The sequence below is a fragment of the Dryobates pubescens genome, chromosome 15 (genome assembly GCF_014839835.1).
Source record: "Dryobates pubescens isolate bDryPub1 chromosome 15, bDryPub1.pri, whole genome shotgun sequence".
Lineage (NCBI taxonomy): Eukaryota > Metazoa > Chordata > Aves > Piciformes > Picidae > Dryobates > Dryobates pubescens.
Window position 1 is genome coordinate 24,915,840 of NC_071626.1, and position 27,907 is coordinate 24,943,746.

Genomic DNA, 27,907 nt, shown 5'->3' on the forward strand with positions numbered 1-27,907 from the left:
AGGAGGTTTCCATTGCTAGCAAAGAAAATGACAAACTCTCGGTGTACATAATGGTTGGTAAATGTCGCCTAGCATTATACTCTACCAAAATTTCAATGGAGGAAAAAGGAAAAACCAAACCAAAACCAAACCAAAACCAAACAACTCTCCCCGCCCCCCACCTCCCCCGTCCCCTCCATCCCCCCCCCCCAGTTTAAATAATACAGCATGATTGAACATTTGCAAAGGTGAAAAGAAACCAACACGGAAGAAAAATAACAACAAACCCAACAAAGGTAGGTGGTTACAAACCGTTGTAAACACTCCCTTCTCCCTCCGGAAAAGAATAATAATAATTAATAATAATAATAATAAAACAGTCAAAATAAAACCTGCAACATGCGTTCGAGAAAATATCAGACTGCAAAAACAAGGAGAGATCTACACAAGCCCACACCACCACCTCAGCAAAGCGAGGGGCAGCCCGGCTCAGCCCCGCCGCACAGCCGGCGCCCTGCTCTCCCGCGGGCTGGCGCAGCTGGCTGGCTGAGCTCGCATTGGTTGTGCAGGAGACTGCCTGAGCTCGGATTGGCTGGCAAAGTGACTGCTTGAGCTCTAATTGGTTGGCAGAAGTGGCTGCCTGAGCTTTGGGCTGGTCGGCAGAGGCCACTGCCTGGGAGTCTCGGCAGGGTTGGGCAGCGGTGCCCCCTTGGGCTTCTTCTGCTTCCTCCTTCTCTTTGCGGTACGGGAATCCACAGCAGAAGAAGTCCTCCTCTCCTTCTGAAACAAAGGGCCTTGGCTTTATGGAGACGGTGAGGCTCATACAGAATATGTGCAAAATGATTTTTACAAGCAAAGTTGAAAGACACCCGTTTGATGCAGGGTCCTTTTGGCTAGGGCCATCCACAGGAAGCTGAGGTTTCCCTTCGTGTTTGGGAGGCAGTCATCGTTCCTTGTGCAGGGACTGGAAAAAAAAGAGGGAGCTGGCTCTCCTCCTCCTCCTTCTCCTCCTCCTCCTCCATCTCCTCCTCCTCCTCCTCCTCCTCACTCTTCCTTCACGGACACACGCTGGGGTTATATCCGCTCCTGAAAAGCTTTCTTACACCACCCAACTCTGCGACTCGTCCCAACAGAAATGAATGAAGAACGCTGTTCCGGTTACTCCAGGTCACGAGAACAGTGAGGCACTTCTGAAACAAACCCATTAGGAACATTGAAACAAATAAAAAACAGCATCGCTTCCAGCCCTGGCAACTACAGGCTGCTGATATAAATCCTGCTGTCCTTCAGCTCCTCCTGACTTTTTCTACAATCCGGGTTCTGCACCTCTTCCTCTTCCTCTCCTGCACTGTCCTGCCCTGGGTCCCTGCAGTTAACAAAAGGCAAGAGGTTGCCATTGGGGCTCTGCTTGCTGTTACCATTGAGAATGTTGTCTGCTGCATTTTCCATCTCTTCTATCGTCATGTCACAGGCGTCTGCGAGCTCCTGGGTTGTGACCTCAATGAACTTTGGATCTTGAGCAAACTGCATCAGTCCTTCCGAAATCAAGACCTTCAGAAGCAGGTAGGGAACCAGAGACAAAGACAGATGTTAGTACTCTGCAGCAGCGACCCAAACACAGCCTAACACAGCCCTTCGCCGCTGCATCTTCCCCAGTGCTCCTCCTCCTCCTCCCATCCAGGCTGCTAAGCCCCGGCTGGAGCTGTGCTCTCCTACTCTTGGCACTGTGAACAGCAATAGATCTCTCCCCTATGAAGAGAGACTGAGAGCCCTGGGGCTGCTTAGTCTGGAGAAGAGAAGAGTGAGAGAGGATCTGATCAATGTCTATCAATATCTGAGGGGTGGGGGGGCAAGTGGAGGGGGCCCAGCTCTTCTCAGTGGTGCACAGAAAGAAGTCAAGGACCAATGGATACAAAATTGAACAGAGAAGGTTTCAGCTCAACATGAGGAGAAACTTCTTTACAGTAAGGGTGATGGAGCCCTGGAGCAGGCTGCCCAGAGAGGTTGTGGAGTCTCCTTCTCTGGAGACTTTCCAAACCCACCTGGCTGCATTTCTGCGCAGACTACCCTGGGTGATGCTGCTTTGGCAGGGGGCTTGGACTGGATGATCTCTGGAGCTCCCTTCCAACCTCTGCTGTACTGTCATAGTGCTAAGTGATCCTGCTCTGGCAGGGGGGTTGGACTCGATGGTCTCTGGAGGTCCCTTCCAACCTCTCATGTACTGTCATACTGTGATATTCATAGACTCATTCATATAATACCAGGTTGGAAGGGACCTCAAGATCATCTGGTCCAACCTTGCAGGGTAAGAATACATCTGCTGCCCTGCTCTTCCCAGGGCCACGTTTCTAGCTGGTCTTGCCACCACTCCTGCCCTCGGTGCCTCTGCAGTCTTACCGCTTCGACCAGGCTGCTGGCGCTGCCGTGGAACTGCCTGCTGCTCCCTGCGCTCTGGCTGGGGACCGTGAGGGAGACTGGCCTGGCTCTCCTGGGGCTGCTGCAGCCGGTGGTGTCGGGGTACTGAGCGCCGCAGTGGACCGACGGGAAGCTGCTGTTGAGCTTCTCGCTGGACTCTGCCCCTTCGAGGCGCAGAGTGGGGATGGTCTGCGGCGGCCAGCCCCGGTTACAGGGTGTAGCAGGAGGCGTAGCACACAGCCGAGAGAACATGGTGGGGGAATGGCTTCGCTGCAGGAGGGGACTCAGGCCTGCCACCGCTAGTGCCTGCGGACAGAGAAGGAACACAGCGAGTGAGAGCTTGCAGGGCTGCAGCTGGGAGCGTGGCGGCTTTAGGCTGCACCTTTGGAAATTTCCACAGATCTTGAGCAGAAAGTGATAAAATGTAAATAAATCACTTTTGGGTGTAAAAAGGGAAGGAAAAGAAAAGAAAGGAAAAGAAAAAAAGAAAAAAGAAAAGAAAGAAGAAAATAAAAGAAAAGAGAAAAGAAAAGAGAAAAGAGAAGAAAAGAAAAGAAAAGAGGAAAGGAGAGAAGAGAAAAGAAGAGAGGAGAAGAGAGGAGAAGAGAGGAGAAGAGAAGAGAAGAGAAGAGAAGAGAAGAGAAGAGAAGAGAAGAGAAGAGAAGAGAATTAACCAGGCTGGAAAAGACTTTTGAGATCATCAAGTCCAACCTATCACCCAACACTATCTAATGATAAGTTCCAAACAATCCACTGGAGAGATTACAAGCATAAGCTGGTTGTGTAGGTTTCCCTCTCCCCCTTTTTGGTTTCCTCGCTCTGGGAGATACTAACTTTGTGCTTCTGGCTTCTGCTGACCTTGGCTGCATTGTTGTGGCTAAGTTCTAACAATTCTCTGCTCCTTCTCTTGTCCCTTTGTGTCCAGGGGGTAAGGAGGGGAGAGCAGGGAAGGGGAAGCTATTAGCTCCCCTGGTCTTTGGCTGGGGGTTCTTGTGCTTGTTCATAAGCTGTAAATACCTGCAAATATTGTAGATACTGGATCCTTTGTACACAGTCATTCAGTTTCACTGTAGATTGTAAAGACAGCTTCATTTGCTTCCCACTGGGCTGCTCTGGCAATTTCATGTGGGGGGAATTTTCTTCCCACCACAGGGAGCTTCTGGAGAAGCTACCCAAGAAAGGCCTGGAGGGAGGGTCTCAGGGTTGGTGGAAACAGCTGCCAGTTCCTGGAAGGGTTGGGATGTTTCCTGTGAACTGTCAAGCTTGCCTTTAAATGGTGTCTCCTGTGCCAGTGCCAAGCAACAGCCTGAGCACTTTCATAACTGGGCTTCGTCGGTCATGGAGCTGCTGCGCTGACAGGAGGGGGGCAGCCCTGCACCCCACAGCCTTGCCAGGAACACCACCTCCTCCTCAGAAATCCTACCTCTTCTCCGGTGGGTGAGGCAGCAATTGATTTCCCCCCCCAGTGCCATCACTCATGCCACTAAGCTTTGCCTGCCAGTTGCTGTGCTGGCTGTGCCTGCTGTGGAATCTGAGCGGGTACCAGATGTGGATTTCAGAGGTGTCTGCAGCTGGCAGCAACCATAAATCCACTGCTGGATTTTAAGGCATCTGCTGGTGGTGGGAGGATCAACACCTGATGATTATCCTTCAAGTCATCAAGTCCTTCCTGTGTTTATATATATATACACAACCTTTCCCTGAGCCATCCAGCATCCTTTTACAACTAATTTCTCAACAACTGCACAGGGCTGATCCAAGGCCTTATTCAGGGTGAATGTTAGCTTACCCTGATGCAATACAATCAGTCATAAGCTCATCTAACTGTGTCCACTTCTGGGCCCCTCACTTTAAGAAGGATATTGAGACACTTGAAGGTGTCCAGAGAAGGGCAACAAAGCTGGGGAGGGGTCTGGAGCACAGCCCTGTGAGGAGAGGCTGAGGGAGCTGGGGAGGGGTCTGGAGCACAGCCCTGTGAGGAGAGGCTGAGGGAGCTGGGGTTGCTTAGCCTGGAGAAGAGGAGGCTCAGGGGAGACCTTCTTGCTGGCTACAACTCCCTGAAGGGAGGTTGTAGCCAGGTGGGGGTTGGTCTCTTCTCCCAGGCACCCAGCACCAGAACAAGAGGACACAGTCTCAAGCTGCCCCAGCTAGGTTTAGGCTGGAGGTGAGGAGAAAATTCTTCCCAGGAAGAGAGATTGGCCATTGGGATGTGCTGCCCAGGGAGGTGGTGGTGGAGTCACCATCCTTGGAGGTGTTCAAAAAAGGACTGGATGTGGCACTTGGAGCTATGGTTTAGTAGTCATGAGGTGTTGGGTGACAGGTTGGACTTGATGATCTCTGAGGTCTTTTCCAACCTTTTTGATTCTGTGATTCTATGGTCTCACAGAGCTCACTGCTGCCTAGATTCAGCAAAGCAGTAAGTGTCTGGGAAACACAAAAGCATGTGGATTGTGTTGTGGAGAGTTCTCATGGCTGGGCTGGGGTTAGCCTTGTTCAGCTTCAGCTGTATGTTTAGTCTAAACTGACTGTGGGGAGACGCACCAGCAAGCCTCCTGCCTCTTTTCAATGCCTACCTGGAATATGAGACTTACACCTCTCCTTTGTAGCTGCACTTCCCTCCCCTCTGTTGGCAGCAATGGGGCTGAACTGACCAGGTTAAACTGGAGAGCTAACTGTAAGCTATCTAAGGTTAACTGAAGCTCAATCCATCTGCCACTGCAATCTTTAGGAACTGCTATCCATGCTGTGCTAATGATTTCAGTGCCAGAAGAACAGAGTCATTAATTACTGGTCACATACAAGGCTTGCCAAGATTTTCTCAGGACTTAGCTGTCAGACTCCTTCCAATTTCAGCAAGGAAGAAATCCCTTAAAAATTCACCTGGGTAAGTCATACCCTGCAGGCTCTGATGGCCTCAGCCAGTGTCCCTTGTACTGCCAGGACCTCAAGCAGAGCCCTGGGTCTGTCAGGGTGGACAACTGAACCAGCTCTTCAGCCTGCTGGCAGGAAGTTTTACAAGGGGTTTTATCCAAAATGTAAGGTTCTAAGGAAATGGAAAGAAGCTCTCAGGCACTGCTGAGAGCTTCAGCTCCATATATTTACATATCTTGATGTCTATGGAGAAAGACTGAGAGAGTTGGGGCTGTTCAGTCTGGAGAGAAGGCTCCAAGGAGACCTTATTGTGGCCTTCAAGTATCTGAAGGGGGCTACAAGAAAGCTGGGGAGGGATGTTTAGTGTGTCAGGTAGTGATAGGACTTGGGGGGAATGGATCCAAGCTAGAGGAGGGGAGATTTAGATGTTAGGAAGAAGTTGTTCCCCATGAGGGTGGTGAGAGACTGGCACAGGTTGCCCAGGGAGGTGGTGGAAGCCTCATCTCTGGAGGTTTTGAAGGCCAGGCTGGATGTGGCTGTGAGCAACCTGCTGTAGTGTGAGGTGTCCCTGGCCATGGCAGGGGGGTTGGAAGTGGCTGATCCTTGAGGTTCCTTCCAACCCTGACAATTCCATGATTCCATGAGCATTTATGAGCATCTGAACCTGTGGCTCTTAACAGAGGCAACCTCTCCACCTTGTGCTTTTGTTTCAAGCACAGTTTTAGAGTAGTGTTTTTGTAAACATAGGAAGGTTGCTGAGCACTGTCAGCAGGAGGCCAGATGCCTGTTTCAGGGTAATCCTGCAGTCTGGCTGAGTGGCACTGGAGTGGTTAGAGCCCCATCCCTCTAGGTTTGGAGCTGCATGTGGGATGAGGAAGGGTGAAGTAGGTCTGTTCTCTTTGAACATGTGGATGGGGGGTGATTCTGCCAGCCAGGTGGGCTGAAAGGGTGGCAGGCATGTGTCCCCTCTCCCTGGCCTGCCATAGAAGGTCAGGAAGTCTCAGGAGGGCTGTTGCTGCTGTGGGGAATATGGGAAACTGTGTCCTGCCCCAACACATTTCTTGGTTGTCCCTGCCATAGCTCTTTGCAGACCACTGCTTTCTGGAGCTCAGTCCTTAAAGGGTAACTGTCTGTTAGTGGAGGTGAGAAGAGCCAAGGAGCCTTAAGCAAGGACATCTCCCACTCCTCTGCTCTGAGTCCTCACTCCTCATGTCCCTGCTGCGTGGCATGTTCTGCCCCCATGGCAGCCTAAGGAGGTGGGAAGACAGTTCTGCCTTGCCCCAGTGGACTGCACAGAGCAGGGTACCCCAGCTGCAGAGCTGCTGCTACCATCTGCCCCTGGTTCTTTTACAGTGACAAAAAGTGACATCAAAGTGAAAGCCACAAACCCACTCTGGACTGTGACAGCTGGCTGATCATCTAGCTGTGTGCCCATGCACACATTGGCTGGGCTGCTGAATGCACTTACCAAGGGCTTGAGAAGCTGATTAATTACATGTAATCAGTTTATGTCCCAAAGTGATTAATGACAGTCACAGGTGAGCTTTAATTAAAAGGAAAGCAGACTCTGCATATGTGGTTCATCTGCACAGTACCATCAGAGCCAGTGCAACTGCACTGCAGCATGCAGTGTGAGACCACACCTGGAGCACTGTGTCCAGTTCTGGAGCCTCTATTACAAGTGAGATCTGGAAGTGCTGGAACGTGTCTAGGCAAGGGCCATGAGAATGATCAGAGGGCTGGAGCTGCTCTGCTATGAGGACAGACTGAGAGAGTTCAGTCTGGAGAGGAGAAGGCTCCGTGGAAACCTTCTTGTGGCCTTCCAGTATCTGAAGAAAGCTGGGGAGGGACTTTTGAGGATGTCAGGGAGTGATGGGATTAGGGGGATGGATCCAAGCTAGAGGAGGGGAGATTTAGATTAGACATTAGAAAGAAGTTCTTCCCCATGAGGGTGGTGAGAGACTGGCACAGGTTGCCCAGGGAGGTGGTGGAAGCCTCATCCCTGGAAGTTTTGAAGGCCAGGCTGGATGTGGCTGTGAGCAACCTGCTGTAGTGTGAGGTGTCCCTGACCATGGCAGGAGGGTTGGAGCTGGATGAGCCTTGAGGTCCCTTTCAACCCTAACAATTCTGTGATTCTGTGATGCTATTCTGCTGCAGAATTTGGTTACTGACTTGGAACAAAGGTCTTTACTCATCAAGGAGGGCTTGGTTAGGTGTCTGACTTCTGGTAAGACAATGGATGTTGCTCCTCAATGGAAGTAGAGTGATGCAGTGTGAGATGTCCCTGCCCATGGCAGGGGGTTGGAACTGGCTGAGCCTTGAGGTCCCTTCCAACCCTGACAGTTCTGTGAATGTGGGTTATTATTATGGTCTCTTAGATAGTTTTGTATTTTACTCCTTCATGGATGTCAGAAAATGATAACTCTGCTGACTCTGAAGGAGATGTTCCCACAGCACTGCCCTGGGAGTGCTGCAAGTCCTGCAAGCTGGAATGAGCGTGATGGCAGAGACCATTGCTGAAAGCTGGAGACACTGTACCTTTGACATGAAACTGTGCCCAGGGGGTTTGAGAAAGTTATTTGGGACACAGGCATGGGGAGGCACTGCAGCTGTTAAGGGCTCAGTGTCCCTGAGGGCACTGTGTGGCTGTGAGTGCTTACCTGGTGATGTACCAGGTGCAAGGGCAGAACTGTCTTCTGCGAGACGTCCGCGCCCTGGGGCTTCTGTCTTTTCAGACACTCCAAGTGAAAAGATGCTCTTCGACCTGAAACAGCAACCACAGACACCTGTGTGACACATCATTGGCAACCTGCTTGAGTGCAGCCCCACTGGAGATACAGCAGACACCCACACGTTAGGCTCTGTCCACTCAGCCCCTTGCCTTTCCCAAGCGTTTCTCTTTACCAAAGGCAGCCAAGCATCAGGGACCCCCCAGCACTAACAACTTGCAAGCAAGCTGCAAGGTAAAATTCTGGATGATGATCACAGGCTCACAGAATGTTAGGGACCTCTGGAGATCTTCCAGTCCACCCTCCCTGCCAGAGCAGGAGCATAGAATCCAGCACAGGTCACACAGGAACACCTCCAGACAGGGCTGGGAAGGCTCCAGAGAAGGAGACTCCACAACCTCTCTGGGCAGCCTGCTCCAGGGCTCTGGGACCCTCACAGTGAAGAAGTTCTTCCTCATGTTGAGGTGGAACTTCCTGTGCTGGAGTTTCCATCCATTGCTCCTGGTCCCATCACAGGGTGCAGCTGAGCAGAGCCTGTCCCCTCCCTCTTGGCCCCCACCCCCCATATAATTATATACATTTATTAAATCCCCTTTCAGTCTTCTCCAGACTAAACAGCCCCAGGGCTCTCAGCCTCTCCTCCCCAGGCAGTGCTCCAGTTCCTTCATCATCCTTGCAGCCCTCCTCTGGACTCTGTCCAGCACATCCCTGTCCCTCTTGAACTGGGGAGCCCAGAACTGGATTCAATATTCCAGGTGAGGCCTCACCAGGGCAGAGTAGAGGAGGAGAACCTCCCTGGATCTGCTGGACACTTCTGAATGCACCCCAGGACCCCATTGGCCTTCTTGGCCACCAGGGCACATTGCTGTCCCATGGAGAACTTGCTGTCCACCAGGACTCCCAGGTCCTTCTCCCCAGGGCTGCTCTCTAGCAAATCACCTCCTAGCCTGTACTGGTGATTTTTATCCTTCCTTTTTTAAACCACTGCCCTAATAGCTATTGTGTACCTGATTCCCCCCCTAAGCAGTGGAAGTGTTCTGGTTCAGGGTCTGTTCTGGTTCAGGACTGATGATGGTAGCTGAGGCTCTGGTACAGCTGTGCCTGGCTGTACACAGCATGGAGGAGGGGATATCAGGTGGCTCAGGTGATGCTGGCCTCCTGCTTGCATGTGATCTGTGCCTCTTAGCTGCCAGACATACCACAGTTTATGAGGCTGTGTCTCTAGCAAGGTCAAGTGGAAGTGAATTAATCATGGTTGAGTTCACTGATGAGTGGAAGGCTGCTCATACAGACATGAAGTCGTTTCAAACTGTGGAAAGAAGGGAGTTCAGTGGGGTTTTCCTTGGGGAAATACAAAGAAAGAGATTTTAGGGGGAACTGTTGAAACCATCACATTGTTCCCTTGATGTCTAACCTTTATTTCTGTAAACAGGAGGGAGGTACTCCCAAGGCAGGATTTTAAGAGTCCTGCAGAGTATGACTATGAAGCAGTGCACTGCCTTTGCTTCTGGAGAGCTGCAAATAAAGCCAGGGGCAAAGGCAGAGCTGTGTGGCACTCTAGAGAAGTTTGGGGAACTTCTTGATCCTGCTGACAATTTTTTTGCAGAAGAAAATGAGAATTCCTAAGATAGTAAGGATCTATGACATGGATTTGTTGGGAAAAGGCCCTCTCAGGGGTTGGAGGAAACATGTCATAATCCAGAGAATGAATGACACTAGGCAGATAAAAAGGACTTTCTCTTTCTAGAGCAAGAAACTAATACAATTGGCATGATGGGGAAAAGGACCTGGGGCTCCTAGTGGATGGGAGGTTGGCCATGAGCCAGCAATGTGCTCTGGTGGCCAAGAAGGCCAATGGCATCCTGGGGTGGATGAGAAGGGCTGTGGTTAGTAGGTCAAGAGAGGTTCTCCTCCCCCTCTACTCAGCTCTGGTGAGGCCACAGCTGGAATATTGTGTCCAGTTCTGGGCCCTTCAGTTCAGGAAGGACCTCAGGGAACTGCTTGAGAGAGTCCAGAGCAGAGCCACAAAGATGATGAAGGCAGTGGAACATCTTCCTCATGAGGAGAGCCTGAGGGAGCTGAGGGCTCTGTAGCTTGGAGAGGAGGAGCCTGAGGGTGACCTCATTCCTGTTGATAAAGCTGTGCAGGGTGAGTGCCCAGAGGCTGGAGCCAGGCTCTGCTGGGGGATGCCCAAGGACAGCACAAGAGGCAGTGGTGGAAGCTGAGGCAGAGGAAGTTCCATGGAAATAGGAGGAAAAAGTTTTTCCCTGTGAGGGTGACAGAGCCCTGGAGCAGGCTGCCCAGGGGGGTTGTGGAGTCTCCCTCTCTGGAGATATTCCAAACCCACCTGGCTGTGTTCCTGTGTGACCTGCTCTAGGTGCTCCTGCTCTGGCAGGGGGGGTTGGGCTGGATGAGCTTTGAGGTCCCTTCCAACCCCTGACACTCTGTGACTCTCTGACATCACTCTAGAAACATTCTCTGGGATGCTGTTACTGAAGCATTGTGTCCAGGGCTGGCCAGCCCAGCAGAGGAACTGACATTGCCTACTATATTCAGCTTTGAACTAAAAGTGAGTGCTTTAAGATTACTGACAACTGTACTAACATCCTGCAGGCCTGGAGTGAGGACTCAGCAGCCTCCCTGGGAGCATTCCACTCCCTGTCTGCCATTTGGATTTTGTGAGAATATCTTTTACATTCAGGATTCTTTTTTGTTTTAAGTTTCTCCTCCAAATTGTCTTCCTTTTTGTTTTCCTCTTTCTCCAAACCAGCACTCAGGGAGAAGGCTGAAAAGTGTCCTTCGTACAAGAGCTTATTTGCTTCCAGGCCCTCACATGTGTTCTGATATGTTCATAAAACCTCATGATTCATGGGTTTCACCTGAGTGCAGCCTGCATGCTCCAGCATTTGAGACGCTCCAGCTACAACCAGAGCAAGAAGCAGCTTTGTGTTGCCTTAGCTCAGCCTGACATTCACTCCTTTCCTCCTGGCACACACACACACAAAAGGCAACCTCGGCTTTCCCCTTGCTGAATACACACAGAAGAGAACACCATGTACTCAAGGCTGGCCTGTTTGGTGACTCCCTGGTGACTGAAGAGTCTACAGTGTTCTAATAAACTCCCTTAATTCATAAGTGAGCTTAATCAAACAGATCCCATGGACTATGCAAACAGACACAGAGTCCTCTACCGACTGCCACAGAGCCAGCAGAGTCACATGCAGGATCAGGATCACATGCAGGCCCTGGGATCCCTGGGCTCACCAGCTAAATGCAGCAGACAGCAACACCTGTGCCCACACATGCTGGGATTCCTCCAGCAAGATCACAGTCTCACAGTATAACGAAGGTTGGAAGAGACCCCAAGGATCATCGAGTCCAACCTGTCTCCACAGACCTCATGACTAAACCATGGCACCAAGTGCCACATCCAATCCCCTCTTGAACACCTCCAGGGACGGTGACTCCACCACCTCCCTGGGCAGCACATCCCAATGACGAACGACTCACTCAGTGAAGAACTTTCTCCTCACTTCGAGTCTAAACCTCCCCTGGCACAGCTTGAGACTGTGTCCCCTTGTTCTGGTGCTGGTTGCCTGGGAGAAGAGACCAACCCCCACCTGGCTACAACCACCTTTCAGGTAGTTGTAGAGGGCAATGAGGTCACCCCTGATCCTTCTCTTCTCCAGGCTAAGCAACCCCAGCTCCCTCAGCCTCTCCTCACAGGGCTGTGCTCAAGGCCTCTCCCCAGCCTTGTTGCCCTTCTCTGGACACGCTCAAGTATTTCAATATCCTTCTTAAAGTGAGGGGCCCAGAACTGGACACAGGACTCAAGGTGTGGCCTAACCAGTGCTGAGTACAGGGCAGAATGACTTCCCTGCTCCTGCTGGCCACACTGTTCCTAATACAGGCCAGGATGCCATTGGCCTTCTTGGCCACCTTGGCACACTGCTGGCTCATGTTTAGGCAGCTGTCAATCAGCACCCTCAGGTCCCTCTCTGTTTGGCAGCTCTCAGCCACTCTGACCCCAGCCTGTAGCTCTGCATGGGGTTGCTCTGGCCAAAGTGCAGCCCCTGGCACTTGGACTTGTTGAATGCCATCCTGTTGGACTTTGCCCATCTGTCCAGTCGGTCGAGGTCCCTCTGCAGAGCCCTTCTGCCCTCTAACTGACCAACATCTGTTCCCAACTTGGTGTCACCTGCAAACTCGCTGATGACTGACTCAACCCCCTCATCCATATCATCAGTGAAGATGTTAGATAGCATGGGGCCCAGCACTGATCCCTGGGGGACACCACTGGTGCCTGGCTGCCAGCTGGCTGTGGCACCATTCACCACCACTCTCTGGGCTCAGCCTCCAGCCAGTTCCTGACCCAGCACAGAGTGTTGCTGTCCAAGCCAGGGGCTGACAGCTTAGCCAGCAGTTTGCTGTGGGGGATGGTGTCAAAGGCCTTGCTGAAGTCCAGGTAGACCACATCCACAGCCTGCCCCACATCCAGCAGATGGGTCACCTGATCATAGAAGGAGATCAGGTTGGAGAGGCAGGACCTGCCCTTCCTAAATCCATGTGGGAACTCAGCTGAGGCAGGGAAGAGCACAGCCTGCACGTGGTGCTGGGAGGTTACCTAGCGCCGAGGAGCACAGAAAGCCTTTCTTGGGAGAGTGCCGGCTGTCTTCTCCTTTGTTGTTCTCTGGTGGAGTCAGTTGTCTGTTTTCATCATCTTGGTATGAAAGCCTGGAAAAGAGAACAGAGGGATCCTAGAAAAGCAGCTAACACTGGACAGAAGAAACCCTCTCCCAGCAGGGAAGCCGGGAAGACCACATGCCATCAAGGGGAGGCAACAGCAAGCTCGCTTGGAGGGTTAACAGGCTCAGAAGCAGCAGTGGCAGGGAACACTCTAAAGAGGAGGCCTGGGTGACAGAAGTGAATGTGTGTGGGGTTCCCTGCAGGTGCAGAGGAGAAGGAGAATTCCAGGTGAAAGATATCCTTTTCCATGTCACTTCTCAGAACTGAACTGCATTAAAAAAACCAACCCAACAACAAACTCTGACACTCGAGTTGTCTGACTTAAGTCTTTCTGCCCTCATCCCAGGGATGGAATTTTGTGTTATTTTATTTATTAAAAAAATCCAACCAAACCCCCCCCCAACCCACCTCTTCCCACCTCTCCCCCTCAATGAAAGAACCACCCAAACACCTTGACTAAAGCTGCAAAGCTCACATTTCGGTAGAGAGCAGGCTTGGTTCACTACAGTACTCAATGTCTTCATTCAAATTTTCATCATAAGTCTCATCCTGAGACACTTCCTCTTGGCAAACAATTGCCAGCTGGCTGTCTCTGGAACTGGAGCTAATGAGCAAAAAAGACAAGTCAAGATCTGGAGATGGGAAAGACAACCTGTTACAAAGACAAGGATGACAGGCTCCATCTGTCTCAGTTTATTGTAGTGTGGAAGAGCTACCAGAGAAAAATCAGTGACTGAGCAGAGCTACAGAGTTCACAAACACCAAGCAACAACCTCTGTGTCCTCTCTCAGAGGAAGAGTTTGGTAAGTCAGTGCTGAACACTGCTATAAGCATTTGTCCCCATAAATGTGCACATCACACTCGCCACGCTTCTAAAGATAGACCTCACTCAGCTCCAAGTGGAAGCTGAGATGGGCTCCTGGCAAGGAAAGCTTTGTCCCCTGTTGCAAAAGCCTTCTTTATGAATTTCAGAGAAGCCTCCAAGGCACTAACAGTAACCCTCTCTGCTCTGTGGTGCATGGGCTCTGCCTCCCAAAGCCCTTACTCTGCACCATCTCTTTCCTCTGCCTCTTGCTGTCTTTTTCAGCTTTGGTCCTTTTCCCCGCTTCTCACGAAGTGCTTCTGCTGAATTCAGTAGGATCTGCTCAAACACTTCAGTGTGACAGCCCTTACTTCCCTTCTTGCCTCCTCTTTGTCCCTCTGTTTGCATGTCTTGGTCCCCATATTTCATTGCATTGTGGTTTTGTGTTTTCTGATGAATAAAGCAAAACCTGAAGGCAGTGCCAAGCTTTGAGACACCCCCATGGGGTATTAGAGCAAATGTCAGGCTGGTACTAGCATTTGCAGAACACAGCAGCGTGGCAGGGTGCTCTCATCATTAAGGACTGCAAAAGAGATGCTATTTCAGCATCTGGTCTAAGCAAAAAGCCTTGGGAGAAATGTCCATCTGCACTGGATTAAACAGCCTGTGGGGCACTGCTGGAGTGACCTTCCCTTGTGGGGCTCTAATCCCCACACTGCCACCCGAGATGAGGGAAACCGCTAAGGTACAGAGGGGAGAAAATCAGTAGGTGGCAGCTCCCCCTGTCCTACAGTGTGTGTTTAGCTCAAAGCATACAGAATTTTGGTCTGAACATGCCAGGGGGCATCACTGAGCTGTGATCACAGTGCCTAGATGTGTGAACCCAGCTAGAAACTCTGCCCCCTCCCCCGAATCTAGAAACCAGCCACACACAGTCCGTGGGTCACTGCCTGCCTCTGAGCAGAAAAGCCCTGAGCTGGGAGCATTTTCCTGAGATGTGGTGGTGATTGTTACCTCTTTTTTCAGCCCTACTGACACCAGAGAGATGAGCTGATACTCAGAATTAATGGAGATTTGGATTTCCAAAGAGACAAGCAATGGGTCTCACACCCAGAGAGCATGAGAGCCCGAGGGAGCACACCTACCGTCCCAGCGTGTCGTAGTAGTGCGTCCTAATTCAAGGGAGGTGCCCAAGGAAGCAGGGAGAGAAAAGAACACCAAGTTAGCAGTGCCACACCAGCACAAGTCAGCAAGGGGGTGGGCAGATGTTAACAAATCATGGAATTGTCAGGGTTGGAAGGAACGTCAAGGCTCAGCCAGTTCCAACCCCCCTGCCATGGCCAGGGACACCTCACACTACAGCAGGTTGCTCACAGCCACATCCAGCCTGGCCTTAAAAACCTCCAGGGATGAGGCTTCCACCACCTCCCTGGGCAACCTGTGCCAGGCTCTCACCACCCTCATGGGGAAGAGCTTCTTCCTAACATCCAATCTGAATCTACCCATTTCTATTGTTGTGCACCTCCTGTGACCTCCCTCAGGAAGGCATGGGATAGAAAAAACCACTGGGCTCTACTTGGGCAGTTCTGCACCCACTGAATTTCCTCTGTCCTTCTGTCCTGCTCTGCCCTTTGCTGGGACAGTAGCTCTCCACTTTTCACACTGCAAAAAAGTAATTCCAGCTCCTTCCTACTGATACTGGAAGTGGTAAAAAAAATAACCCTCCTTTGATAAAAATTATACTCACAGAATCATCCAGGCTGGAAAGGCCCTCTGAGATCATCCAGCCCAAGCCTGTCACTACACTGTGTCTCCAAGCAACAGATCTAGATGGCTTTTAAACACATCCATTTGAACACATCAATGGATGGTGACTCCACCACCTCCCTGGGCAGCTGTTCCAGTGCCTTACAACCCATTCTGTGAAAAAATGATCCTAATGTCCAGCCTAACCTTCCCCTGGCACAGCTTGAGGCCATTCCCTCTCATATTACCATGAGTTACTTGTCAGAGCCCAGTGCCTACCTCTCTACATATTCCTTTCAGGTAGCTGTAGAGAGCAATGAGGTCTCCCCTCAGCCTCCTTTTTCTGTAGACTAAGCACCCCCAGCTCCCTCAGCCTCTCCTCACAGCCTTGTTCTCCAGCCCTTCACCAGCTCAGTGCCCTTCTCTGTCCCTGCTCCAGCCCCTCGATGTCCTTCCTGTGCTGTGGTGCCCAAACTGAGCACAGCACTGGAGGTGCAGCCTCACCAATGCTGAGTGCAGAGGGACAGTCACCTCCCTGCTCCTGCTGGCCACACTATTTCTATTCACTAGTTCTCTTGGCCACCTGGGCACACTGCTGCCTCACATTCATCCTCCTGCAGTACCCCCAGGACCTTTTCCACCGCACAGCTCTCCAAGCTTGCAGCGTTGCCTGGGGGTGTTGTGGCCCCGGTGCAGGACCCAGCACTTTGCATTTTGGATTAGTCATCCATGTGCAGACAGCCTGAAAGCTGTCCAGAGAAGGGAGATTTTCTTTGTTTTGCACATGATTGCATTTCTGAAAACGTTGCCCCCCTCCTCCCAGGATGCCTTGGTGACCTCTGTAGGCATGTCAACTGCTGAATGAATAACCACTAACTTCCCCAAAGCTCCCTCCTGGGCACCTAAGAGATTAGTTGCATTCTCTTTCAGCTACCAGCTGATAAAACACCTCTCTGTGGTGAAAGAAGGATAAATAATGCTCCTTTTGGTTCTTGCAAAGGTTGGTCTCTTCTCCCAGGCAACAAGCACCAGAACAAGAGGACACAGTCTCAAGCTGTGCCAGGGGAGGTTTAGGCTGGAGGTGAGGAGAAAGTTCTTCCCAGAAAGAGGAACTGGCCATTGGGATGTGCTGCCCAGGGAGGTGGTGGAGTCACCATCCCTGGAGGTGTTCAAAAAGGGATTGGATGTGGCCCTTGGAGCCATGGTTTAGTTGTCAGGAGGTGTTAGGTATTAAGTAATAGGTTGGACTCGACGATCTCTGAGGTCTTTTCCAACCTGGCTGAGTCTATGATTCTATTATTCTATGATTCTTCATGATACAGCCCAAAGAAATCAAGTCTGTTAGTCAGTAAGAGTGTTGCTTCTTTGCAGTGGTCACCTGATGCACATCTGTGTTGTGGCACAAGTGGAGAACCAGAAGGCTCAATCCAGGCTGCAAGCTGAGCAGCGCCTGGTGGGTGACTCCAGCTGGGCAGCAGTGCTTTGGTGTTTGCATGCAGGTTCCTGTGCCTGGTGCCCTGACTCCTGCTTTGCTGTGAAGCTTACCTTTTTGCAGGCAGTTTCCAAGGAGCCTCCTGCACACGTATGGTGGGTGACAAGGGAGCACCATGGCCTTCCACCGTGCTGACAGTGCTGGGGTAGCTGGGCGGGCTGGGGAAGCGGCACAGGGCAGTGTTGTTGGCGTTGTTGATGTTGGCATTGGAGCCTGAAGAGGAGTAGCTGCTGGGGGTGAAGGTGGAGTCCACCAGCTTCTCGTGGGATGGAGACTCGGTGTCCCCCTGGTTGTTGCCAGACTTGTTGATGTGCAGAGGTCGCTGGGTGGTGAAGGTCTGGGGGAACGCGCTCCTGCCGTCGCTCTGGTAGTAGCTGACGTGGTTGCCAAACAAGCCTCCAGCTCTCTGTCAGAGAAACAGGAAGAATTGTTCCCTTTGTGAGTGAGAAGATTTGCAAGGGCCCTGCTGTTTTCTGCTTAGCCTGGGGAAAGAAAAAGTGAACCAAAGCCTTCACGATGGCACTGCTGCTCTCTCTTTTGCAGCACAGTGCATGGCCTTCTCTGTCAGGGACTAGGTGCATGCAGGCTGTGAAAACTTAGCTTCCTAAGACAGTTCAGAGTACTGGCCAAGGGCACAGGTGAGGCACAGCTGTCTCTACACCTCCTGCACTACCAGGTTTGGGAGTGCAGGCATGGGTAGGGTGCAAGAACCAGGCAACCCTTGTCTGAGTTTCACATTGCAGTCACAAAGTAACATTTAGTCATGAGAGGCAATTTGAAGAGAGCACCAGAAGATGTTAATTGTCTGGAGGAACAAATGAAGCACGATTGAATGAGCCAGTTATGTACTGTTTAGATGATGAGTGCTGAAAGGGACTGACAGCATGTTTCTGTAAGGAGAAGAGGAAAATGCCAAAGGAGAGGAAACATTAGCAGAGGAGACAATTACAAAGAAAACCCAAACAAACCAGGAATGAATTAAGAGAGAGAAGATTTAAGTCAGTTGCTCAGAAAATATCCTCCTTCCACAGGAGCTCTCTTGGGTTCTTGTGCACTTTTCGTAAGGATGCCACTTGTACCACTGAAAGGAGTGAACAAAACTCTGGAGTGTGTCTGGCTGCTGCCCTGCAGAAGCTGCAACTCATGCTGAGCTCATGTGTTCTGCAGAGCCTTTGGCCATTCTCATTCTGATTTTATTTAGGTTTCATAAGGCAAACTTCTGCCGAAAAGAAAAGGGGATAAAAACTCTGCAAAGATCCCAGGCTTGGCGTCCTGATTCCACCACTCTGCTTTCTAGTAGGGTCACAGAACAACACAGAGGTTGGAAGGGACCTCCAGAGACCACCCAGTCCAAGCCCCCTGCCAAAAGCAGCATCCCCCAGGGCGGTCTGCACAGGAATGCATCCAGGTGGGGTTGGAAAGGCTCCAGAGAAGGAGACTCCACAACCTCTCTGGGCAGCCTGCTCCAGGGCTCTGGCACCCTCACTGTAAAGAAGCTTCTCCTCGTGTTGAGCTGAAACCTTCTCTGTTCAAGTTTGTATCCTTGGTGCTTGTCTTATTACTGTGCACCACCAAAAATATCTTGGCCCCCTCCACTTGCCCCCCACCCCTCAGATATTGATAGACATGGTCTAGAAAACGAGAAGGAGAGCCCAGCTCAAGTGCGGGGCGTGGAAAAGCGAATGTAGCCCTCTGAGCTCAGCTGCTGGTCCAGCCTCAACCTGTGAACTTGTTCAGCACCTACCCGGAAGATATCATCTTCAGAGGCAGCAGAGACAGCTTCTTTCATGGCCTTATCCAGCTCCTCCTCAGCAGTCAGGTCTCCAGAAATGGCTCTGCGGATCTCCGGGCCGATGTCGTGGAGCGTGCGCAACCCAGCCTGCAAAACAGCAAACTATAGAGCTTCATATCTCCGACTGGGTACAGGAGCTGTAGAAGTGATGCCATTCCTTCCTAAGCACTGCAAAGCCCTTTCACCCACCACAGCACCCCCTGCTCCCACAAAACCACCAACAAACTCCCTGCTTCCGTCTCTGGCTTAGAGGGGGAGAAACTCTTAGCAATGCCCCCCAGGAATGTTTGTTGCCAGTCCCTTGGCTTCCTAACAGCAGGACAGAGACAGAAATTCACTAAGCACATCTATACGCTTCCAACTCTGGGTTCTCAGATCCCCAACCACAAGCCCTAGAGCAGCCACAGTTCCAGCTGAACCATGACTTTGGGGCCTCTAAAAATCTCCTTTTAATCAGCAGCTTAAATATTGATTTAATAGCTAAACCTCTGGCATCTGGACCTGGACAATCCTCAAACCTGTCACTGACTGGAATCCATTCCAGAGAGTCCATCAGGGAGGCATTATGTGGGTATGCTGAGACCTCAGCCTGCATCTATGCCAAGAACTCAGTCGGCATCTGTGCCTGCATCACAGCACTGTTTAGGTTGCTGGAACTGTGCAGAGTCATCTTTTTTCCTCACTGCATACTTGAGGGATGTAAATGGTGCTGCTTGCACAGTCAGTGGGTCCTTCTCAATCTTCCATACAGCCTGGTAGCACCCCCAAGGGGGCATGTAGCACAGTGCTGAACAGATCCCAGGTCTTACAACCTGATGCCCCATCTGTTGGGTGGCTTTTTAACTGATTTTGCCTTCTGGCAACATGCTCACTGTGCCCTGCCTAGAAGTGACTTCTCTCAGGAAAGGCTTGAATGAACGTGGTAATAAGCAAATGTCTGCTGCACACTGCATACCACTTCTCTGAAAGGAACCCAAACCTCCAACATTGCAGCAGCTTGATAGACTGGGGGTATACCACAGAATTACAGCACATTAGAGGTTGGGAGGGACCTCCAGAGGTCATCAAGTCCAACTCCCTGCCAAAAGCAGGATCCTCCAGGGCAGTCTGCACAGGAATGCATCCAGGTGGGCTTGGAAAGTCTCCAGAGAAGGAGACTCCACAACCTCTCTGGGCAGCCTGCTCCAGGGCTCTGGCACCCTCGCTGTAAAGAAGTTTCTCCTCATGTTGAGCTGAAACCTTCTCTGTTCAATTTTGTATCCATTAGTCCTTGTCTTATTACTGTGCACCACTGAGAAGAGCTTGGCCCCCTCCACTTGACACCCACCCTTCAGATATTGACAGGCATTGATCAGATCCCCTCTCGGTCTTCTCTTCTCCAGACTTAACAGCCCCAGGGCTTTGAAAGGAACCCAAATCTCCAGTATTGCCAGCAGATAGATAAACTGGGGATGTACCACTTCATTGCCAGCTCACTAAAAGGAACCCAGACCTCTTCTCCCAGGCAACCAGCACCAGAACAAGAGGACACAGTCTCAAGCTGCACCAGGGGAAGTTTAGGCTGGAGGTGAGGAGAAAGTTCTTCACAGAGAGAGTTGTTTGCCATTGGAATGTGCTGCCCAGGGAGGTGGTGGAGTCACTATCCCTGGAGGTATTCAAGAGGGGATTGGATGTGGCACTTGGAGCCATGGTTTAGTAGTCACAGAATCACAGAATCACCAAGGTTGGAAGAGACCTCAAAGATCAAGTCCAACCTGTCCACAGACCTTAGTCATGAGGTCTTGGGTGACAGGTTGGACTTGATGATCTTTGAGGTCTTTTCCAACCTTATTGATTCGATGATTCTATGAAACTGGGGATGCACCACTTCACACCAGCTCACTAAAAGGAACCCAGACCTCCAGTATTACCAGCAGAGGGATAAACTGGGGATGCACCACTTCACACCAGCTCACTAAAAGGAACCCAGACCTCCAGTATTACCAGCAGAGGGATAAACTGGGGATGCACCACTTCACACCAGCTCACTAAAAGGAACCCAAGTCTCCAATACTACCAGCAGATTGATGAACTGGGGATGTACCAGTTCATGCCAGCTCACTAAAAGGAACCCAGACCTCCAGTATTGCCAGCAGAGAGATAAACTGGGGATGTACCACTTCACACCAGCTCACTAAAAGGAACCCAAGTCTCCAATACTACCAGCAGATTGATGAACTGGGGATGTACCACTTCACACCAGCTTACTAAAAGGAACCCAGACCTCCAGTATTGCCAGCAGAGAGATAAACTGGGGATGTACCACTTCACACCAGCTCACTAAAAGGAACCCAGACCTCCAGTATTACCAGCAGAGAGATAAACTGGGGATGTACCTCGCTTGTGCCTTCCCCCTCCAGAGCTAAGGGATGTGGCTTATCCGAAAGGACTGCTGTGGCAGTTCGAGGGGTCCCCGAATGACTGGGAGGGAAGTGAGGCCAGATGCATCTAGTGTACCACCCCTGTGGAGCCTGTGCCCGTTTGTCACCTGTAAGGAGAGGGCGTTGCGCTGGGAGGGCTTGCCCACCAGGCCCTGCTCTTTGCGCTTCTTGAACTTGCGGAAGTACTCCTGGATCAGGAAGGTGGCGTAGAACTTCCCCACGGTCACCTCGTCGTCTGCAAGAGGGCATTGCAAAAACAGGAAGAAGGAAAACCAGCACTGAGCTGCTGATGTAAACAGAGTATTTTGCTTCTGTGAGCACTGCAGCTCAGGGCAGAATTATAGGATCGTGGAACTGTGAGGATTGGAAGGCTCAGCCAGACCCAACCCCCCTGCCATGCCCAGGGACACCTCACACTACAGCAGGCTGCCCAGAGACACATCCAGCCTGCCCTTAAACACCTCCAGGCATGAGGCTTCCACCACCTCCCTGGGCAACCTGTGCCAGTCTCTCACCACCCTCATGGGGAACAACTTCTTGCTAACATCCAATCTGAATCTCCCCATTTCTGGTTTTGTTCCATTCCCCCCAGTCCTATCCCTCCCTGACACCTAAAAAGTCCCTCCCCAAAACCTCAGGCACCAGCTGCAGCTGTGCTTTTCCTGCCATCAGGGTGCAGGGCTGCAGAGGGGGATTGCTCCACAACCAGAGCTTGCTGTAAGTAGTCAGGAGGAGAGGTGCAGGTGGCATTTGGATACACTGGCTCTGGTGGGCAACTCCTATAGCTCTGCACCTCTGGGTGCACATTGTTTATGCTGAACTGCTTCTAACCTTTGCAGTCTCTGGTGCTGGCTTACCATGTAGGCCTCTTGCTGTAGACCCAGTCTGGGTCAAAGTTTCCTGTTCCATCTTGGAGTTATACAGACTCAGAGGCTGGGCTCACCAACAGCATCTGCATGACTATCCACACCAGACCTGACCTGATCCTTCTCTGCATTGAAATTCTGTCTGGTTGTGCCTAAGATGGGTGTGAGCAAGCCAAAAGGATCACCTCTCCCCAGAAACACAGCCAGCACTGTATTCTCACTCAGGGCAGACAGACAGCTGGCCAAAATGGGCACTAAGTTTTAATCTAGGTAACTCTCTTCCCTTCTCCAAACCCAAGGGGAATTTTATAGGACATGGTCTTTTAAGTTACGGACTTCAAAGCAGGCTGAGCAAGGTTCAGGATCTGGCTGCAAATGTTCACTTGCTGTCAAGTGCTGTTTTGTGCTACAGCCCCTGGAGCCACCTGGAAGATCAGTGATGGTCACACTGGATGCCCATGCACCTTGGGGTCCCAAGATGCCTAGCAAAGGAGTTGCCCAGAAACCCAGTAATTACAGTCTGCCAGGGACACTGCCTAGAAACCCACAGCAATATGTCACACCGGTTCAGGCTGGCTGAGGAATGTCCCCAGGTACATGAGTCCTTGACAGGCATCATATCAGAAAGCAATCCTGTGAGGTAAATAAGAGTTATGTGCCATAGTAAAGGCAGTTCTGCCAAACACGAAGAGGTTACAAGATGGTTACTGCACCCTTAACTTGTGTGTAAGGCCATGTCTTGTATGTAGTCAGACAATGTCCACATCCTCCTTCCCGCAGCTACTTAGCTCTGCTTGCTTATTCCCCCCCAGCAGACACCAAGTAGTGTCCAGGAGAGCAAATGCTTGTGATCGAACAGGGATAAGTTCATGGAACAGAGGTTTCTGGCTCCTGTTTCTGCACCTTCTCTTCCTTTCATGATTTCTCAGCACTATGGACAGGCAGAAAGAGATCTCAGTCTGGTGGGATATGGAAGAAAACTTGTACCCCATATTCCACCTGATGATCAGGAGGTGCAGCAGGATATGGCAGGTGGGGGAAAAGGAGAGCTGCAGAGCGGGATGAGATCCTGCACTCACCACCCGCGGGGGGCACCACCTGGTCCAGCAGCTTCATACTGGTGCGCTTCCAAATTTTCTTGATTATTGCTCTGAGCTCTTCGTTGGCTTGCTCCAGGTTACCTGCAGGGTGAAAAACATCAGAGACAGGAATTAAGCAGACCCTGCAGAGCTGCATTTTCGTGTCTGGCACGGCAGCCTTAGGAGGAACAGTGTCGGTGCTTGTTCAGTCGTGGAGAGGTTTGGGCCGAGAGACGCTCCGACCGCTGCTAAAGGCCTTCACAGCAAGAGGGCTTCATCCTGCAATCTGCATAGTCATGGCAGGGGATGAAGGTGACTGCTGCTGACTGACAGTCTGCAACAGCCAGGGAAAAACAGAGCCATGCTGCTACTTTGTCCTGAAAAGCAATAGTCACATCTAAAGCTGTGGATTTCAGCTGAGACCCAGTGAAGGTTGAATCCAAGGAGAACAGAGGTCAGTTAATGAAAAACTGCAGCTTGGGGAGCATGAATAATTGGTGGTAAAGATGCATCTAGGAATCTGAAGACCTGGGCCTGCTTGCAGCACTTCCCAAGAGTTACCTGCTGCAGTCCCTGCCTCCCAGCTGCACACAAGTCGGTGAGATGGGTTACACCTCAGGGTACCGAGGGGGCTGGCAGAAGTGCTCACCAAGCCACTTCCCATCATTTAGCAGCAGTCCTGGCTAAGTGGAAGGGCCCCAGCTGAATGGAGACCAGCAAATGTGACACCCATCTACAAGATGGGCCAGAAGGAAGACCCAGAACTGCAGACCTGTCAGCCTGGGAAGGTCATGGGTCAGACCAGCCTGAGTGCCATTAGGCAGCGTGTGCAGGGCAAGCAGGCAATCAGGCCCAGTCAGCACTGGCTCACGAGGGGCCTGCCTGATGAACCTGATCTCCTTCAGCACAAGGTAACTCAGGTAGTGGATGAGGGAAAGGCTGTGGATGTTGTTTATCTAGACTTCAGTAAAGCCTTTGACACTGCCTCCCACAGCTCCTCCTGGAGAAACTCTCTGCACATGGCTTGGCTGCGTGGATGCTCCTCTGAGTTAAAAACTGCCCAGGCCCAAAGAGTGGTGATGAATGGCACCACATCCAGTTGGTGGCTGGCCACTAGTGCTGTTCCCCAGGGCTCAGTGCTGGGGCCAGTTCTCTTTCACATCTTTCTCAATGACCTGGCTGAGGGGACTGAGGGCACCCTCGGTGTTTGCAGATGACACTGAATTGGGTGGAAGTGTTGATCTGCTTGAGGGTGAGAAGCCTCTTGGAAAGAAATCTGGCTGGTTTGATGGGCCCAGGTTTAACACATCCAAGGCTCCTCAGTGTGCTGCACAGGGCTCTGCATGGCAGCAGCTGTCTCAAGAGGATGCAGCAAAGAAGGGGACACTGAGTAACTTGCTGAGGATGGAACAGGTGGACCACATCAGAGGCAGAAATCTAAGTGTGGAGGTCTATTTTCAAACTCCTGCCCTAACCACCTGCAAGAAAGCATTCTGAGGCTTTAGGTGGTCTCCCAGGGGTTCACTGGCAATTGCTCCAAGAGTTTGAGGCAAAGAAAACAATGGGGTTTAGGTCTCTGTTGCATAAGACACAAAGATGTCCTACAGCAGTTGTGGTTGGTGGGTTTTTTATGCCTCAGGATGGTGTGTTTGGCAGCAGACAGGGTCTGTTTAGCACAATATTCAAGGCCTTAATGCCACTTTAAAAACTTTTACCACTTTTTTTTTGTTTTGGCCCAGCTGTCAGTATAATCCCAACACAGTAAGCAGGGCTCTGGTTCCCTGTGGCCAGAATCATAGAATCATAGAGTTACAGAATCAGAGAATCATAGAATAGTCTGGGTTGGAAGGGACCTCCAAAGCTCATCCAGTCCAACCCCCTCTGCAGTCAGCAGGGACATCCCCAACTAGATCAGGTTGCCCAGAGCCCTGTCCAGCCTCTCTGGGCTCCCACAACCACCTCCCTGGGCAACCTGTTCCAGTGTTCCACTACCTTCATGGTGCAGAACTTGTTCCTAACATCCAATCTCAATCTGCTCTGCTCCAGTTTGAAGCCATTGCCCCTGGTCCTGTCCCTGCAGGCCTTTGCAAACAGTCTCTCTGCATCTTTCTTGTAGCCCCCTTCAGGTACTGGAAGGCCACTCTTACGTCTCTCTGGAGCCTTCTCTTCTCCAAGCTGAACAGCCCCAGGCAGAAGTGCTTAGCTGCCAATCTATGTGCTCTTTTAGATCATCTTATCAATATATGAAACCAGGTTTTGACTCAGGACCATGATCTTTCATTACAGCAGGAGGCAGAGTGCCACAAAGCTGACAATCTGAGCCAGGATCTTGTCTGCTTTCCCCAGCTATACCTCCTGGTCTGTGCAAAGCTCTCAGCAGTCTGTTCACTTCTCATCTGTCTTTAAGGCCTACCACACCACTGTCACTATACTGCAATATTAATTGATGCTAATGGAAGCACAGGAGGAGTTTTAGTGAGGTGAGACCCTCAAGTCCAAGCTCTTTTGCTTCCCTAGGATTGGAAGATCACTGTTCTCTCCCTAGAAAGAAGGTCATTGCTTTATGTACCATGTGCTGCATGTAAGTAACTGGGATCATTTTGCACAAGGTGTCCTTACAGTTGTATTCCAGCTCAGCACACTCTGGTGTGAACACCACCCAGCTGCTTTTGTACCCCTTGTAGTCAGTAAGCTTCTTACCCTCTGTCTTGATCCTCAGTGCTGTTCTGACCAATGCAAAGAGAGTGGCATTGAACATGACAGTCCCATCGCTGTTCAGTGGCATATTCATGGACACAAGGCGCTGGGGGACGACAAGGAAAGAACAATCACACTGTCAACATGGGGGCTGAAGCATGCCCTTCCTTATGCCATTGTGATGCCCTCCAGACCCACCACCCCTCTTATGTGAGCATCCCTGGCCTGTGGATTTAGCTACACAACTGTAAAAGTACTTGTCACGTCCACCAGTGCTCCCAACCACGGTGTGCTTGCCCTGGGGTCTCTCTTCCATTGCTGGATGCTCTTTCTTCAATGTGGTTATCACTTTCCAGCCTCTGTTTTCCCCATTTGCCCACAGAGAGAGATTTGTTCCAGTGGCTTTTAAACGACACTTTTTTTTCTCTTACCAGAAGCCAGCTTCATACCTCCTGAGGTGCTTGGAAACTCACCTGCTCTAAAGCTGTGCCTGGTGCAAATGTATATAAGCAGAGATCCAGAATCTTCCTGTTAGGTGTCAGGCTTGGAGGAAGGGGGTTAACTGAACATGAAAGCTGGGCTGCTTTATTCAGCTACTCCCCCTCTCCCTTTCACAAGGCTGTGTCTGCCCTGCAGTAAGTCTGCAGAGCCATGTAAGACAGAGAGTGAGTGCTGAGTACTGTTTTAGATAGAGGGTGAACTTCAGTGAGACCAGCAACATGCATTGGAGACAGATGGAGCACAGTCACCAGATTCTGTCTTAGGAGGTAAGAGACACCAGGGACTTGGCTTGAACTCTTATGCTTTCTGGGGCTGGCTTTGTCTGAGCTCTGTCTTCTGCCACTTTCAGGTAACAGGGCTGGTCCAAACTGGAGTAAAGAGTGTTGTCACCCCCATTGCTACCACTGCAGTTGTGGACTGAACCAGATTGAAGGGTGTCAGCAGCAGGCCACAGCAGTCACAGGATCACACAGAATCAACCAGGTTGGAAAAGATCTCAGAGATCATCAAGTCCAACTGATTACCTAATACCTAACACCTCCTGACAACTAAACCATGGCTCCAAGTGCCACATCCAATCCTTTTTGAACACCTCCAGGGACGGTGACTCCACCACCTCCCTGGGCAGCACATCCCAGTGGCCAATTCCTCTTTCTGAGAAGAACTTTCTCCTCACCTCCAGCCTAAACTTCCCCTGGCACAGCTTGAGACTGTGTCCTCTTGTTCTGGTGCTGGTTGCCTGGGAGAAGAGACCAACCCCCACCTGGCTACAGCCTCCCTTCAGGTAGTTGTAGAGAGCAACGAAGTCTCCCCTGAGCCTCCTCTTCTCCAGGCTAAGCAACCCCAGCTCCCTCAGCCTCTCCTCACAGGGCTGTACTCAAGGCCTCTCCCCAGCCTTGTTGCCCTTCTCTGGACATGTTCAAGTGTCTCAATGTCCTTCTTAAACTGAGGAGCCCAGAACTGGACACAGGACTCAAGGTGTGGCCTAACCAGTGCTGAGTACAGGGCAGAATGACCTCCCTGCTCCTGCTGGCCACACTGTTCCTGATGCAGGCCAGGATGCCATTGGCCTTCTTGGCTTCCTGGGCACACTGCTGGCTCATGTTCAGTCTACTCTCAACCAGTACCCTCAGGTCCCTTTCTGCCTGGCTGCTCTCAGCCACTCTGACCCCAGGCTGTAGTGCTGCAGGGGGCTGTCACACAGCTGCAGTCATACATCCCTGTGAACAGGCCCCGGGCTTTGCACTGTGCTCTGACACTAAAACAGCTACAAGTATCTCATGGAAAATCTGGGACTTGTAGGGAGGTAAAGAACTTCGAGGGAAGGAAGCATAAAGGTTATAAACATGTTATTGTCCACCAGCTAGAGTCCTTTTTCACAGCCCCTCTCACAAGCCAGGCAACGAGCGCCACATGTGCACAGCAAACCTGCCCCTGCCCTTGGTGTGTTTAAACCACAGCACTGTCAGGGTTGGAAGCGACCTCAAGGACCATCCATTTCCAAACCCCCCTGCCACTGGCAGGGACACCTCACACTAGATCAGGTGCTCACCTTGCTGCTGCTTAACAACTCTCCTTCAAGCAAAAGAGAGACGTAACAGTGGGGTTTTGGTGCACTGCTTAGACCAAAGAACATCTCAAGAGGTATTTCCACTTGCCCTCTTATTGCTGCCTGTCCTTCTCTCTCCTGGGATGTGCCTTTGCTACCACAAAGACAGGTGTGGGTGAGTCACTTGGGGCTTGGGGTTGGAGAGCTGTAGTTAGCACAGATG

At 51.2% G+C, this 27,907-nt stretch overlaps 1 protein-coding gene across 1 annotated transcript in view; it reads right to left on the minus strand.

The window, feature by feature from the left end:
• Positions 1 to 1,007: 1,007 nt before the first annotated feature.
• Positions 1,008 to 27,907, minus strand: part of CACNA1C (calcium voltage-gated channel subunit alpha1 C) — a 669,515-nt gene continuing 642,615 nt past the window's right edge. Inside the window, exons 40-49 of the mRNA XM_054168007.1 lie at positions 25,638 to 25,740; positions 22,938 to 23,039; positions 21,100 to 21,227; positions 18,525 to 18,659; positions 16,834 to 17,186; positions 13,216 to 13,344; positions 12,619 to 12,728; positions 7,926 to 8,029; positions 2,377 to 2,700; positions 1,008 to 1,530 (exon numbers count right to left, since the gene is read on the minus strand). Of these exons, the coding sequence (XP_054023982.1) occupies positions 1,234 to 1,530; positions 2,377 to 2,700; positions 7,926 to 8,029; positions 12,619 to 12,728; positions 13,216 to 13,344; positions 16,834 to 17,186; positions 18,525 to 18,659; positions 21,100 to 21,227; positions 22,938 to 23,039; positions 25,638 to 25,740 (1,785 nt within the window). The 3' untranslated portion in view covers positions 1,008 to 1,233. The remainder of the gene's footprint in view (positions 1,531 to 2,376; positions 2,701 to 7,925; positions 8,030 to 12,618; positions 12,729 to 13,215; positions 13,345 to 16,833; positions 17,187 to 18,524; positions 18,660 to 21,099; positions 21,228 to 22,937; positions 23,040 to 25,637; positions 25,741 to 27,907) is intronic.